Below are 15,521 nucleotides of genomic sequence, written 5' to 3'. Positions count from 1 at the left end.
ATGGGGGGAGACTGGAGGATGCTAGCATGGGGGCACACAGAGCCCCTAGCAGGGGGGAGATAAAGGGGAGTTGCAGGGAGTTCCTGAAATAGAGGGGGATGGGAAGGTGGCCCACTGGGAGCTTGTGATCCCCTCCTACTATGGGGGTTTGGGATGAAGGAGACATGGCTGGGGGGGTGTAAAAGGGGACCATCAGCCAACACACTAAGGGAGCCATCATCTGTCAAACTGCCTCACCTGAACCAGTTTAAGGTAGCCTGAGTGTGGACACTCATACTAACGTGGTGGTGGGACAATCAATTGCTTTACCACTGACTGATCTCTCCAGTGCAGACAAGCCCTCATGGGTATGTCTACACTGTAATTAAAAACTCATGGCTGGCCCATGCCAGCTGACTGGGGCTCAGAGACTATTCAATTGTGGTTTAGACATTCGAGCTCAGGCAGGGGCCTGGGCTCTAGGACCCAATGAGGTGAGAGAGTCCCAGAGCTCCTGCTAAGCTACAATTAAACAGTCTCTTAGCCTGAGCCTGAGTCAGCTGGCACGGGCCAGCCATGGGTTTTTAATTACAGTGTAGACATACCGTAAGAGAGCTGCCAATGCCTCCCATGCAGCTGCCACTACCCCTTCAGTGTCCACTTCTCTAGCTGGCAAGCCCCTCTCATGCACAATCCCCTCCCATCTACAGGTGATGGAGAGGCAGCTGCCTCTGTAGTTAAGGTCTCAGCGCAGGAGTGCAAGTAGGGTGTACGCAGTACTGGCAAGAAATTTTTAGCAGGTATGGGGTACTGGAAAAACTTGGAGCTAGCCCCTTCCCCTCTGCAGGGGCTGGCTGCGCTCTGCTCCTTAAAGGCTAGGGAGGGCATTAATTCTTTATATGGCTTTAACAGCACAATACATATGCTAACAAACTTAAACAAAGGCTTTGTTTAATTTTGTTAGCATATTTATTGTGCTGTTACATTGGTCAGGAGTCCTCAAGAGGGGAGGTGTGTGTGGGGGGGGGACAGAAGGTATTTAAACAATGTTTTTGATTCTGTTTCTCCCCCTTGGTCTGAATTATCCATGACATTCATACTGCATCACATCAAGTCCAAATCATTAGAGGACTGCCTCTGCTTGCACTGACCAGAGGATGTTTGGATTCTGATGTCAGCCCAGTTCTGCAGCCTGATGGGAATCAGGTGTTGTCCCCAGTGCAGATAGAATTCTTCTTTGCAGCCAAACTAGTCTAACATACATTTTGTTAACTGGAACTGGAGCAGCAAACAAAGAAAACACATGCCTCATTTTCCAGCTTTGTGGGTGAGAGAACTATAAGTGAAGATTATAATGCCGGACACTGATGGCTTTAAACCAGCTGCTTCAGGAATCTGCCAAGAACTTTGCTGAAAATATGTTCCTCATCTTAGCAACGGAGCTAAGACTTATCACACATCTGTCCACCTTTATTCAAATGAAGCTCCTTCTGATTTGACAGCTCAGGCATTGTCAGTTTCATCCAGAACAATTTACAAACTTGGAACCTAATCCTGAAAACCCTTAATCATTTGCTCAATCCCACTGAAGACAATGGGACTATTTGCATGAGTATGGACCACTTTTGTGGTAAGAGTTTCAGGAGTCTGTTCTGTTCTCATAAAGGAAGTTGAATCCCCCATTGAAATGCAATCTATGGGTACAATACCATAAAGCAGTTTAGGATACAGTTCTACTTAAAATTTGTCTTTTAATAAGTCATACATATGCTGAAATAGCTCCTCACCCAACTCCCATATTCCATATAAACAAATGGAATACTACATATGTGGGGGAAAGTGAGTAGTTAAGCATGTTGATGTTTGTATATACAAAGGGGGATATCAGAGGGGACGGGGAGAGCGTGGGGGCCCCGGGCTGTGGACAGGGCAGAGAGGAGACACATGGAGGGTCATGTGGGGAGGTCACGTGCCCCCCCCCATGTCCCTCCCATGAGTGCAGTACCAGCAAGAAATTATTTCTATTTGCACCACAGCAGCCAGGGTTCCTGTAACAGGGTGGCTCACCCCTTTGGCTGGGAAGCCTGGGGCTAGCCAATCCTGATTACTTCAGAGACACAACTGGGTTGAATCAGATGATTCTACCCGCAAGCAGCAGGAAGAAAGCCATGGACAAGACTGAGGAAATTCAAGCAAGGTTGCTGTAAGGAAGACCCGAACACTGGGGGAGTTGGCCCAGCTAGGAGGGCTGGGAGTAGCCTGCTAAGGCAGCAAGAAGATCCTGACACAAGGCTGAGCTACAGTCATAGAAAGCCTGGGTATAGTGACTGAACTGGGACCCAGCTGTGGGGAAAAGGGCTGGGTCCTCCCTAACTAAAAGGAGAGAGACAATGAATAGGGGCTGGGACCTAGAGGGCTAAACTCCTACTGGAAGAGACTTTGAACTGGAGCCCAGCTCTAGGAAGGAGGGAGAGAGAGACACACTGAGCTTGGGGGTTGGAAGGCCCGACTGTGTAAGGACCAGGAGGGGAATATTTTAAGTTGCCTTTGAACTAGGTGTGTGGTGTTTAAGAGGTCGCTGAAGCAGGGGGAGCAGTGGCAGGGTGCTGCAGAGTGGCCTCTGCCCATGAGGGAGTGCAGCTGACCCTGTTTCAGTTCCATTACAAGCCCAATCTTCACCCCATGTTAGTTTAGGAAAATAAAAAGATTTTCAGCAGCACTTTTTCTGATTGCTGTTAGGATGGGGGGGGTGTCCCCCCAACTCCCCCACATTTCAAGTCATTTCATGAAATGATACTGAAGTTATAATTAATTTTAAAATGACCCTTTTCAGCCTCTCATGTCTCTGGCCCCCTCGTTTACACACTTAAACATATGCACCTGTTGCTATTTTAAGTCTTTTGAAGCTTTCTTTCTAGATTGCATACTGAAACGTTGTGTTTGTGGCAGTCAGGCTTTGGGAACAGGGCTAAGGGAATTTCTGATGTACGGAGAATGTTTAAACTAGGGATCGGCAACCTTTGGCACGCGGCCCGCCAGAGTAAGCACCCTGGCGGGCCGGGCCAGTTTGTTTACCTGGCGCGTCCGCAGGTTCGGCTTCCCGCAGCCCCCATTGACCTGGGATGGCGAACCGCGGCCGGTCGGAGCCGCGATCAGCCGAACTTGTGGACGCGCCAGGTAAACAAACCGGCTCGGCCCGCCAGGGTGCTTACCCTGGCAGGCCGCGTGCCAAAGGTTGCCGATCCCTGGTTTAACTATAAGACTACTCCACGCCTCATACTTGCTACCTTATCTTGTCACTTCCAAACTCTTTCATGGATAGATTCTTTCACCTGTAGCATTCTTAGTATTTTAATGTTTGTGACTTATTGCAGCAAACTTCACTTTAATTAATTAACTAAGTGTTCTGCCTAGGAGCTGAAAGGCCCCTGATGATCTCTCACCCTAGCTGCCACTGATACTGAGAGGAGCACAGTCATGGAGCCAGCGTCAGTATGCAGGGATGGCTTATCTGTGACATTCAGGGGGAATTTTCCCCTCCTTCCCCCCACCCATGCTGCACAGAAACTTAGAAGCAGAAGGATGAAGAGAACAGGAAAACAGCACATCTTACCCCCTCCCCGGAAGCCTCTGACGTGCTCAGAGAGACATGAAATTATGCATGACAGTTTCTGAGAAGAGAGTGTGGGGTTGAGTCAGCACACAGGCACAAGCTACCAAGGGAAAAGAGATATGGCCACACCCAACCCAATAGTGGCCCTGCCTGACTTTTGATTAGGGAGCATGGCCCTTTTGTGGCTGGTAGGGAAGGGAGGGAAGCCCAACAGCTCTGTTATACTTGAGGTTAAGACCAGCTTTCTGCTTAAAGCTCGACTCTTCTAAGTGCTCTAAAATCTACATGGTTATGAGATTGCCTTGAAATCTGGCGTGACTCCTGAGGGCACAATGCTCTGTTACTGATCCAAATTCACAGCCATTTGAGCAAGAGGTTCCCAAGATGCAGCCCCAGAAAAACAGCTTTTCTTAAAGTTGAGAGATTCTGGCAACCTTTTTCTGATGGCTAGAGCTCCAACCAGGGCTCCCATCATCCCACCAGGGTCTCCTGTGCTTGGGTTACCCCAACGGAGCGCGTGGGGCACCCATTAGCCCTTTGAGAGAAGTCAAATTAAAATGTTGTTTGAAAAAGATTTTGCTTTTCCCATTAGACTTGTCCCAAGCTTCCCGTGTTTGTTCTTGATCATAATAGATTACACTGAGCATGCGCAGACAGAGGAGTTGGGTTCTCAGGTTTGATAGTCTTCAAACTTTCCCTAGATAGTCAAAGGGATAAGCAGAAAATCTTTGAAGGTGACCCTCCCAGCCCATTAGAGAGACAAGGTGGGTGAGGAAATATCTTTGATTGGACCAACTTCTGTTGATGAGGGAGATGAGCTTTCAAGCTAACAAAGAGCTCTTCAGACACTCCACCCAGCCCATGTCAGATTAGTCCTATCTTGGGCAGAAATCTGGGAAAGGTTGGGAGGCAAATTGCTAAAATCTGTCCGGGTTTTCTTTTATTTTGGGGGAATGTGAATGCTTGCTGGCAAGGGAGGGGCATGTTCGGGGGTGGAGGGGCGCGGTGAATGGGGTGAGAGGGTTTGGAGGCTCCATTGAGGGAAGGGGGATGAGTGATAGGGGAGGTAAGGGCTTGGGGGCGGGACACTGGGAAGAGGACATGGGGGTAAGCAGCATAGGGATTGGGGGAGCATAGGGGCAGGGGCTCCTGTCAGCCCCACATTCTTCCTTACTTTGTGTGTGTGCCATGATCTGAGAGGGGAGGGAGTTTCAGCCCCTCTCCCTACCCCCATGTGAACTGGGATCTGGTGCTCCCTGCCCCTCCACCCCCGTGGTATCTGAGCTGTGTGCCAGGATCGGGAGGGGTGGGGGCTGCCCATCTATGGTGATCTAACTCCCCATGTGTGCCAGGTGCTGGGGTGGGGGGGCTCTGCTGGAGGGTCTGAGCCCCTCTTCCTACCTCCTCCCCCATGTGAATCAGGATGTGGGGAGCTTAGAACAGGCATACTCGGAGCATGTACCAAAACCACACTGCTTGATGCACATCAAAAAGTCCTGGCATGGGGGGAAGGGAACACCTACTGCCATGGAGCAGTTCACGTGTCTCCGAGTTATTGTTTCAGGCTGTATTCATTTCCATTGAGTATTCTCTTTCATCTGAGAACATCTCAGTAAGATGAATGGACTACTTGACAACTCTCTGAGCTTGCAACTTTGAAGTTTGAAACCTACCCTGGGCAGAAATCTGAGACTGAACTGTAAACATTTGGGGGAAAGCTGCCTCTCAAGTTTTGTTATGTTTTTGGAGAAATGTAATCTGAGTACAGCAGAATATTCAGGAGATGATGAAGCTATATTTGAAAAGCAAATAAATTATAAATGCAAATAATCCCTGGGAGGGGAGGGGTGGAAGAGTAGGTGGTGATAGGTGGCAGAGGGGTTTGGGTCTGCAGTGAGATATTATGGGGAAGAGGATAAATGGGAATGTGTGATGGGGGAGGGGAGAAGACAGGAGCAATCGGGAGTAGTGGAGGAAGTTGGGGAAAGGGGGCTTCCCTTCTGTATGTGTGCTGGGATCGGAGGGAGCCCTGCTCCGCTCCCTGCCTGCTGTGGGTCCTGGGATCTGGGGACCCTGATCCTGGTGGGGTGTCTGGGCCCCTCTACCTGTCCCTCCACATGAGCTGGGGTGGGAGGGATGAAGGGTAACAGATTTAAACATCTGAAATCCGGAACACAATTAGCTAAGATATACATCACCCCTATGTGGGGTGGGGGGGCGAGTGGGGGTGCGGGGTCTGGGAGGGAGTTAGGGTGCAGGAGGGGGTTCCAACCTGGAGCAGGAGGTTCGGGGTGTGGGCTCCGGCCGGGCAGTGCTTACCTCAGGCAGCTCCCAGTCAGCGGCGTAGCGGGGGTAAGGCAGGCTCCCTGTCTGCCCTGGCTCTGCACTGCTCCCCAAAGCAGCCACCATGTCCAGCCCCTAGGCAGAGGCGCGGCCAAGCAGCTCTGCGCGGTGCGCACTGCTCACAGCCGCAGGCACCACCCCCGCAGCTCCCATCGGACACAGTTCCCGGCCAATGGGAACTGCAGAGCTGGTGCTTGGGGCAGGGGCAGCATGTGGATCTTCCCTGATCGCCCCTGTGCTTAGGGGCCGCAGGGACATGCCAGTCATTTCCGGGAGCCGCGCAGAACCAGGGCAGGCAAGAAGCCTGCCTTAGCCTCGCTGCACTGCTGACCGCACTTTTAATGGCCTGATCAGCGGTGCTGATCGGAACCGCCAAGGTCCCTTTTCGACTGGGTGTTCCGGTCAAAAACCGGATGCCTGGCAACCCTAGGTTTGGGGGCGGAGAAGGAGACACACACCAGTCTTCTCTCCCACACTTAGTTACTGTAACAAACATGTTGTAAAACTGTCAAGGTTTTGGGACATAGACCGTGGATGAGATTTCTCTTACCAGCGGTTAGCAACTACACATTGCAAAGGCTATCCCCATTCCACTGGAACACAATGTGCGAGGGGGAAGAAGCACTGAGGAACTGCATAGCAACCAGGTGGCCTAGTGCAGGATTTTCCAAAATTGGGAATGTTTCAAAGGGTCGGTCTCATGGCAGCTCCTGTGGCTCCTGTCCCACAGGGCTGGCTGGGCTCACCTCCCTGCTCCAGGCACTACAACCTCTGGGGTCCCAGAGCCACTCAGGTTTGGCCCAGCTGTCATGATGACGGGAGCCTCGATAGGCCAAATTTGAGTGAGTCGCACTGCAACCCCATGAGCTGGGCCAGAACTCCACTCACCAATTTGGTCCAGTCAGGGGGGCGGAGTCAAACCTGAGCAGTGCTGCAACCCCGGAGGTTGCAATGCTGGGAGTGGAGAGCCAAGTCCAGCCAGTCACAGCACAGGAGCTACCACCCACCAGCGGGCCAGGACCCAACCAAGACCACCTCAGGGCTTCCACGCCCAGACTATTTACTGGGCTGCGACAGGACATAAACATTTACAAATGAGTCCTGAGCCCAAAAAGGTTGAGAACCACTGGCCTAGTGGAAACACCACTGTATTTAGACTGTTCCTAGCTCTGCCGCTGGCCTGCTGGGTGACCCTGGCAAATCAGTTTCCCATCTGTAGAATGGGGATAATGATGTAAAGTTCTCTGAGAGCTACTGATGAATTGCTCAATATAAAAGCTAGGTCTTTTAATTATTACCTTGCCACAGTAGCATATCAACTGCAAACCTAGGTGAGAACTACACCTGTCTAAATGGCCACTAACTCCTACCAACAAACATTTCTCTTTCTGTTTAAAAATTTAGGAAATTAAAGGGGGGAAATACATTGCCCCAGAGTGCAGGTTGCCCAGTGATAGCTCGTGCCCTTCCAGCATGCTGAGTTCAGCAAAACTCAGACTTGAGAAAACCAGGAACTAGAGTTCAGGTAAACACCCAGACAACCTTATCTTCGCCCTCTTTGAGTGGTGCCTCAATACAACCATAACACACACATTTGTGCTGTGTCTTTTTACTGTACTGGACAGGTGCTACCTACACCTGCCCTATGTTCCAACATGGAGCTTACTCCCCTGACCTAATACCATACTTGAAAAATGTAATAACCACTCCATACCCTTCTACAACCCCTTCACACCCGCACACAGGAAACCACCAAACCTGTACTTTCCCCTACCAATCATTAAATCCACCAACAGCTCTCACATCCCACCTCACTACCCATGATACCCATGGCAAGAAGAGCCCGGTGTCCTGCTCCTGACATGACCGATGCAATTCTGTGCTGAAATGATGCTGACAGGACCCTCAAAGTACACACGTGCACCTCTTCCTTTGATCACACACTGGGGGACTCAGACCTACTCATATCACAATCACAGCTCCTCCAAGCTGCTCCAATGTATTCCTCTACCATTGAATATGGCTCTGACTACCACAGTGAATGCAGCTGGAGCGCATGCAGACAGTGGCGGATTTAGAGTTAGTGGGGCCCTGTGCTCAGCTTCATTTTTGAGGCCCCTCCTTGGGACCCAGCCAAGAAAAAGAACATTCTCTCTTATCTCCTCCCGCCCCCCGCCTCCGTTTTTCATTCTTTTTTTCTTCATCCTCCTCCTATAAGTAATAGGAAGTAAATGAAAATAAAGTGAGGTACCTTGATTGTTTTTGTAGTCTAACTTATTTTTCCACAGACCACTTGAAAATCGCCGAGGGTCTCGGCGGACCCCTTAATGATCTTTCTAAATATTGTTTGTCCCGTTAGCTAACTATTGGAAACCGCTTTGAATAAGAGCACTTTATAAAAAAAAAATATGTAAAAAAGCGTTGGGGTGCGGGGTCTGGCCAGGACTTATGGTGCAGGAGGGGGCTCAGGGCTGGGGGTGCAGGGTCTGGGAGGAAGTTAGGGTGCAGGAGTAGGTTGGGGGTTGGGGTGCAGGGTCTGGCTAGGAGTTAGGATGCAGGAGGGGGCTCATGGCTGGGACAGGGGGTTGGGATGTGGAGCGCTTACCTGGGGCAGCTCCCGTTTGGTGTGAGGGGTGCAGGTGGGGATGTGGGGGGGTGCAGGAGTCAGGGCTGCAAGTGTGTAAGGGGGATGCAGGAGTCAGGGAAGGCAGGTGGCTGGGGGTGTGTGAGGGGGTGCAGGAGTCAGGGAGGGCAGGTGGCTGGGGAGCGAGAGGGGGTGCAGGAGTCAGGGCTGGGGGTGCAGGCTCTGGGAGGGAGTTAGGGTGCAGGAGTGGGCTGGGGGTTGGGGTGCAGGGTCTGGCCAGGAGCTAGGATGCAGGAGGGGGCTCAGGGTTGGGGCAGGAGGTTGGGGTGTGGAGCGCTTACCTGGGGCAGCTCCTATTTGGTGCGAGGGGTGCAGGTGGGAATGTGTATGGGGGGCTGCAGGAGCTCCTGTTTGGTGCTCAGGGTGAGGAGGAGATGTGGGGGTGTGTGTGCAGGAGTCAGGGAGGGCAGGGGGCTGGGGGTGTGTGAGGGGGTGCATGAGTCAGGGCTGGGGGTGTGGGCTGGGGTCATGGGGGTGCTCCCAGCCCCCTGCCCTGAGTGGCTCACAGCAGGGGGCTCAGGGGGTACGTGTAGGAGGAGTGCAGGGGCCCCGTGCTTCCCTCCGCCCTGACCCAATTCCACTCCCTTCCCCAAGGCCCCGCCCCCGCCTCTTCTCCGCTTCCTCCCCGGAGCGTGCTGTGGCCCCACTTCTCCCTCCCGGAGTGACCTGAGCACCGGCAAACAACTGTCTGGCGGCGGGGGAAGCGCGGGGAGGGGCGGGAACGCGGCACGCTCGGGGAAGGAGGCGGGGGAGGAGGGAGCTAGGCTGTCGGTGGGTGGGAGCCTGCAGCAGGAGCCCCAGGAGCCAGCAGGACCAAGCTTCTGCCCCCGCAGCTGCCCGGCCCTGGGGCGCCCTGTCCTTGGGAGGCCCGTGCCAGGGCACCCTGTGTTTTACTGTAAATCTGCCTCTGCATGCAGATAATTCCCAGTGGGTATTGCCAGCTGCCAGGGGGCAGAATTAAGGTGGTGTCGGTATTTACCTGAACTCTATATTTTGTGGTTTCCAGAAGTTTGAGTTTTGCTGAACTCTATGTTCTGGAATGGCATGAGCTATCACCAGGCCACCATCTGTGTGAATGAACTGTTTTGCCATTTAATTATTATTTTAGGATTAAAAGCACAACTTTGAAAGCATGAATAATTGGGTGTATATTTCTAGCTTGGGGGAAAAATCCACAGAATTGAATAGGAAATGGTAACTTCTCTAGAGTTTTTATGAACCAACGTATCAAATCTAATAGAGCATTATAGCTCTGCAGCAAAATTCTATAAAGCAGGTTAAAAAAAAGCCTCTAGAAAGGATTTAATTCTCTGTTCAGTGATGCAGGGTTTAGAATAATTCCAATAGAGCCCTACTGCATTACTGAAGAACTTTCCCCCAAATGGTTGTGCTCTTTAGCCTGCAAGCAAATGCATTTTGTGCATTGTACTCATATGTACCAACCTCTGCGAGCATCTATCACCTGTGCATACAGATGGATATGCTCAAAATAAGAGGGTGGTGGGGGGTGGAAAGTGTTTGTATCCATAAAGCTTCAAGTGCACAAATGGAGCTGAGATGAGGCCACTTGGAAAATTTCACTCTTAATTTTTTTTTTCTTGAGAGCTTCTGCAGAAGCTAGTGGGGCCTCTGGAGAAGAGCTGGGACAGTATTTGGCCTGTCTCATCTCACTTGGAGCCCAGGGAGGCCTCGTTGCCTTACAAAGACTAAAGGAACTCAATCTATTTAGTTTACGGAAGAGAAGGTTAAGGAGTGATTTAATCACGGCCAAAAGTGCCTACAGAGGAAGAAGGTATCTGATGCTAGAGGGCTCTTTAATCTAGCAGGCAAAGGCATAACAAGAGCCAGTGGCTAGAAGTTGAAGTCAGCAGAGTCCAAACTGGAAATGAGGCACAACATTTTAAGTGATGGGTAATTGGAACAGATTATCAAGGGATGTGGTAAATTCTCCATCACTTAGTCTGAATGTCTATCCAAAAGATGTGTTCAGGTTCAGCTCCATGGGGTGGGGCTTGATGAAGGAATCACTGGGTGAAATTCTCTGGCCTGTGTTATACTGGAGGTCAGACTAGCTGATCCAATGATCCTTTCTGCCCTTAAAATCTATGAAATAAAGACACCTACCCTTGGGCTTTTCATCAGGGCTCCTTCTCTTCCTCCGCCGCCTCCTCCTCACTTTACAGGTCAGCAATCCACAGAGTGCAGCCAGGACCAGAACTAGCCCCACTAAAGCAGGGATCCCAAAGATCAAACCTGGGCCAGGCGCTGGTGCTTGGGTTGAAGTGGGGGCTACGTTGGTGTGGCATGCTGTGGAGGGAATTAAAGCAAGACAGGCAGTGGTCAGCCCGAGGGGACCTACTGTGCAGACTTGAGGACAGCAATCCTGCCCATGGTACCTTGGATGGTCTCAGCTTTGGGCTCAGGGGCTGGGGAGTTAAAACACAATGGATAATCCCAACATTTTCATCAAATGTGGGGCAAACTCCCTCACCAATTATAATTCCCAACATCTGCCCATTCTGCCCCCCTTACACAGGGAAGTAATAGTCCAAGTCCCCCACCTTCTCTCTCCTAAAGGATGGGGCCCATAGTGCGGATGGGGCACCTTTCATATTGCCTGTCTTTTCCATCTCTGGGGTGGGTTGAGATCTCTTTCTCTCCCTAGCTGTTGGGGTCATATTCACCTTTCTGTCTCTCCCTCCTCCCCTTCCCTGGCTGTCGGTGACTGTCCCATTCGTCCGTTTTTCTTTTCCCCACACCTCTTGGGATGAAGTTCCCCTGCCTTCCTGAACCCGTCTCCACCTTCTCTCTCTCTCATTCCTGCAGTCTCTGGAATCTTTCCCTACAAGAGGGGGCCGATCCCCAATGGGTGCCTGATCCCCATCCAGGGAACCCAGGGGCTCTCCTCTTACTTGTGTCCTCCTCGGAGTGTCCAGGCAGGTCTGTGCACCTCACACATCCCTTGGTCAAGGGGTCGAAGCACAGGGGAAGGGAGCAGGCAGCGTCCTGGTGTCTGTCTAAGCTTCCCCACGACATATCCGAGTCAGATTCAAAATTCCTTTATTGCCCGGAGACTTAGACGAATGCCGCCCAAGTGTGACTTCACAGAGCCCTGGGGCCTGTGTCAGAGGGAGATACAGTCTGTCAAGCTGTGTCTGTCCCTCGGGGGCTCCAGCTCTCTGCACTTCCCCCAGGGCGGCCCTATATCAGGGGGAGGAGGAGAGGAAATGTGCTGAAGGCGTCAGCCAAGCCTGCCCACGCAACACCCTCCTCAGCCCATCTCCCTCCCCCAACCTGCCCACCTAACAGCTCCATAGCCCATAGGAGCCACCACACCACCGCTGACTAGTTATCCTTCTAGTCCAATAACCTGCCTCCTGCCACACCACAGCCAACCACTAGTTGATCATCCAGTCTCTCCTCCAGGGAGGAGCATTGCTTGTAGAAAGAATCCAAGCAAGTGAAAGCCACAACTCAAACTCTTTCTCAGTCACTGCCCGCTAGTCCCATCCCTCTTGTCTTTTCACTTCCCTTTTCACTCACTACATCTCATCTCTCTCACCACCAATTTGGTTTTGGTTTGGAGGCCTCAGCTATGCCCTGCTTTGTGGCCTTCTCAGTTTCTGCTATTCACCCTTCTTTATCTCACTTTGAAAGGATTCCCTTTCCAACCCAGGGCTTGTTTTCGCCTCATTACGGTGCGAGAGAGCCCATTTGGGGATTGAAGCTGTGGTTCCTGGGTTTATGACTCCACTTCTCAGCACAAGTATCACTAAAACTAGAACTCTCCACATGGGCCTGTGCTTAACAAACACCCCTCTCCCCCCCCCCCCCATAGTTCTGAGCTGCAGATATGTCTGAACATGGTGGAATAATACTCAACATCACGTGTGCTGTATTTGCTCATGTTAAACAAATTCTTTATTTTGCTTCCTTTTTGCAGCTAATCTGCCTATGCATTTCTACTGCACTTTTCTCCATGGAATCAGAGCACCTCCATGTCTGTTATTTTGAACTTGCAGCTTCCCCTACTATTCCTGTCTTGGTCTTCTCTACACAGCTCTGCCAATGCACCTGAATCCTAACCTGCAGCACCCTCTGCTCTTCCAGTTCCCCTGACTTCTCTTGAGCAGCAATAGCCAATCATGCCAAACTGGATTTGTGATGTAAACAACTGCTGGCTAGAATGAGACTGAGACCCTCAAAACTCATGTCACTTGTGACCTATGTCATAGAGGAACCCATGTCTGGTCCAAAGCCCAGTGAAATTAATGGAAAGACTCCTACTGACTTAAGTGTGCTTTCATGCACTTAACACATTAACTCTTTTGTTGCATCAACAGCTCTTCCCTTCTTCTGCAACCAAAGCAACTGCAGGATGGATGGTTGTTTCACAGCAAGAGCTGTTATTCCAGTTATCATTTGGCGAATCCTAGACCCTGGAGATGAAAGAAACCAATGATGTCCCATCTTCTCTCCTACCCACAACCCTTCCATGCTTCTTCCCTACAGTATATTCTTCATTGTTTTGTCCAGTCCTGTTTTAAATTACCCCAAGGATGGGATTACTCCACTTTCTTTGGGGGACTCTTGTAGTTGAATAGATCTTAAATATTTCATGAAATCCACTCTAGCTTTCCCTTTGATCAGTTTCATCCACTTATTCCCTCACATCACTCTAAATAAAGCAACATAATTAATAGGAAAGAGAACATTTCTTCTCCAAATACACACTTTGGTTTGGTTCAATTGGAAAGGAACCAGATGAAACTCCTCGCAGGGACCCAGGATATCTGTCTGCAATTCTTGCCTGATTCCTCCTGTCCTACAGCAGATTGCTTGGTTGTGAAAATCTTCTCATCTTTCCCCTCCTGTCACTTCTCACCGCTTCACATGTATTCCTGCTGGACTGCAGGACTATCCTGCAAACAAGAAAGCTGAGCGCAAGTACCTTTCAAACAGCAGAAAGCATTGTGGGAATACTCTCTCCATGAGGCAGCACTCATGAAGGAACAGGTTGGATGAATGGAAAGAGAACTCTTACAAAATCCATACGGGTGGTTTGAAAATAAATCATGCTGTACACATGTTTATGGTGTTGAGATGTTAAAAAAAAAAACCAGGCATTTTTCAACCCATCCCCAAGTATTGTCAATCTTGAGCATTCAAAAATCATGAATGACACCCCCCAAAATTGTGAGATCATCTTAACAATAATATATAATGGGTTCTTTTTCTTTGCCTTCTGGCTTTTGAGTCTTCCAATTTCACTTGAATCATGTTTTCAAGCTTTTAGCCACAATCACGAGGGCTAGAAATGTACTTTTGTCTTTCAGTGAAAACTGGGATTATCTTGTAATCGCTTAACTTCAGGAACTGCAGCTTTAGCAAAAACACCAAACATCATGTGACTCGTGACAAAATTGCAAGAGTTGATCCTATTAGGTCGGTAAAAATCCTTTCCAAAGCAGAAGCCCCTGTCAAATCCAGCTCCTATGGAATGTGCTTTAGCATTGCAGCAGAGAGCTGAGTGAAAAAGACCCCCCACCCCCCCCCCCAATGCTCTCTGCTTCACTAATGTATGTTAGTAGCCCCACGTGTGAGCCCCCTTTCGGGGGGTCACAGGGGTATCCCTTTTTTTTTTTTTTTTTTTGTAATTGACCCAGAGCAGGTGACCGGGACTAGGAAATAAAGACCTTGTGGCACTCTGTGTGTTATGCCCTCATTACACATAGAGACAAGATGTCCAGGCCTGAAACTTCAGCTGAGAGTATGCCACAGCATTTCAAAGAGCCAGGGCACATATCCCATTGATATGATGGCTTCAACTGACAGGTGATTAACCTCTGCTAGGCCTCTTTAATAAACATCTCTGTAGCCAACAGCAGTAATCCAGCTGCTGTAAAATGCTGTTTGCAAAACATTGAGTCTGAAAAGCTTTCACTAAATGGGAGTCCTCTCTGGTACAGTCTCAGTGTCTCCATATAGACACATACACTCATTCCAGTCCTGTTTCCAGCTCTCTGCTGAGTGTGCTGGATGCAGGAATCATGACAATGCTCATGCCCAATGCGATTCCACCTCTGCAGACATCCTTCGTTATCGGGCTCCTGTGGCACCCACTGATTTGGGGTGGTTGATGAGTCAGATCAGTAGGCTGCTTACACCCATATAATGATCAGCAACAATGCTCCTCAAAAAATCTTTCTCTGGAAATATGTGTCACCAGGCAAATGGTTTCCCAGCTTCTTTGCTCGCATTAATTTCACCTGCTATTGTCTTTGTCCAAGAGGGACATTCATTCTCTTTATTTCCCATTGGCCTTCTTTACTTTCCCCCAGCCAGTTCTTTTGTGTTTTCTCTACTCCAGTCATCAAAATAACCCTAGTCTCCCATTTCCATCTCTCCTCTCCCTCCCCTCCTGCCCCTGCCCCACACTATCTCCCTCTGACCATCTTATCCCTCCCTCTTTTCCTTCTTCTTTCCACCTCTCGCTCTTTCTTCTCTTTTCTGTCTTGTTGCCCCTTTACTTAGGGTATAAGGCAGGATTCTTAGGTCTTATTCTTATTTCACCCATGAACTAAGTACGTGACCTTGGGCAACTCACTCATGGCCAAATTTTCAAAAGGGGGGGGTCTAAATAAAGGCAGTTAAGTCCATATTTTAACAGATAGGGCTGGATTTTCAATACAGCTCAGCACCCAACAGCTCCCATTTGGGCCCCTTAACAAAAAACAAACAAAAAATGGAGACGCTAATCCTTAGCCAACAGCACAGAATGTGAAGCTTGAGGCATTAATGTTTGCAGAGTGCACTGACATCATACTGTGTTGAAAGCTTCCGCTGCCTGAATGCACGTTGTTAATGAGCAATAATTCAACCCTTTTCTGTCACTCTACCCCATTTCTTTCTCTCGCTCATCTTTTGAAGTCCTGTTCTGTC

The 15,521-nt window shown here is 49.9% G+C and overlaps 1 protein-coding gene across 1 annotated transcript in view; it reads right to left on the bottom strand.

Moving 5' to 3' along the window:
- TNFRSF13C (TNF receptor superfamily member 13C) overlaps positions 1-11,615 on the bottom strand; it is a 14,537-nt gene extending 2,922 nt beyond the window's left edge. The window contains exons 1-2 of the mRNA XM_024197710.2: positions 11,492-11,615; positions 10,704-10,886 (exon numbers count right to left, since the gene is read on the bottom strand). Of these exons, the coding sequence (XP_024053478.2) occupies positions 10,704-10,886; positions 11,492-11,615 (307 nt within the window). The remainder of the gene's footprint in view (positions 1-10,703; positions 10,887-11,491) is intronic.
- Positions 11,616-15,521: the final 3,906 nt, after the last annotated feature.

This window comes from Terrapene carolina, unplaced genomic scaffold (assembly GCF_002925995.2).
Source record: "Terrapene carolina triunguis isolate 2854851 unplaced genomic scaffold, T_m_triunguis-2.0 Scaffold247, whole genome shotgun sequence".
NCBI lineage: Eukaryota > Metazoa > Chordata > Testudines > Emydidae > Terrapene > Terrapene triunguis.
The sequence above is the reverse complement of the archived record's forward strand: the minus strand, read 5'-3'. Positions and strand labels throughout refer to the sequence as shown.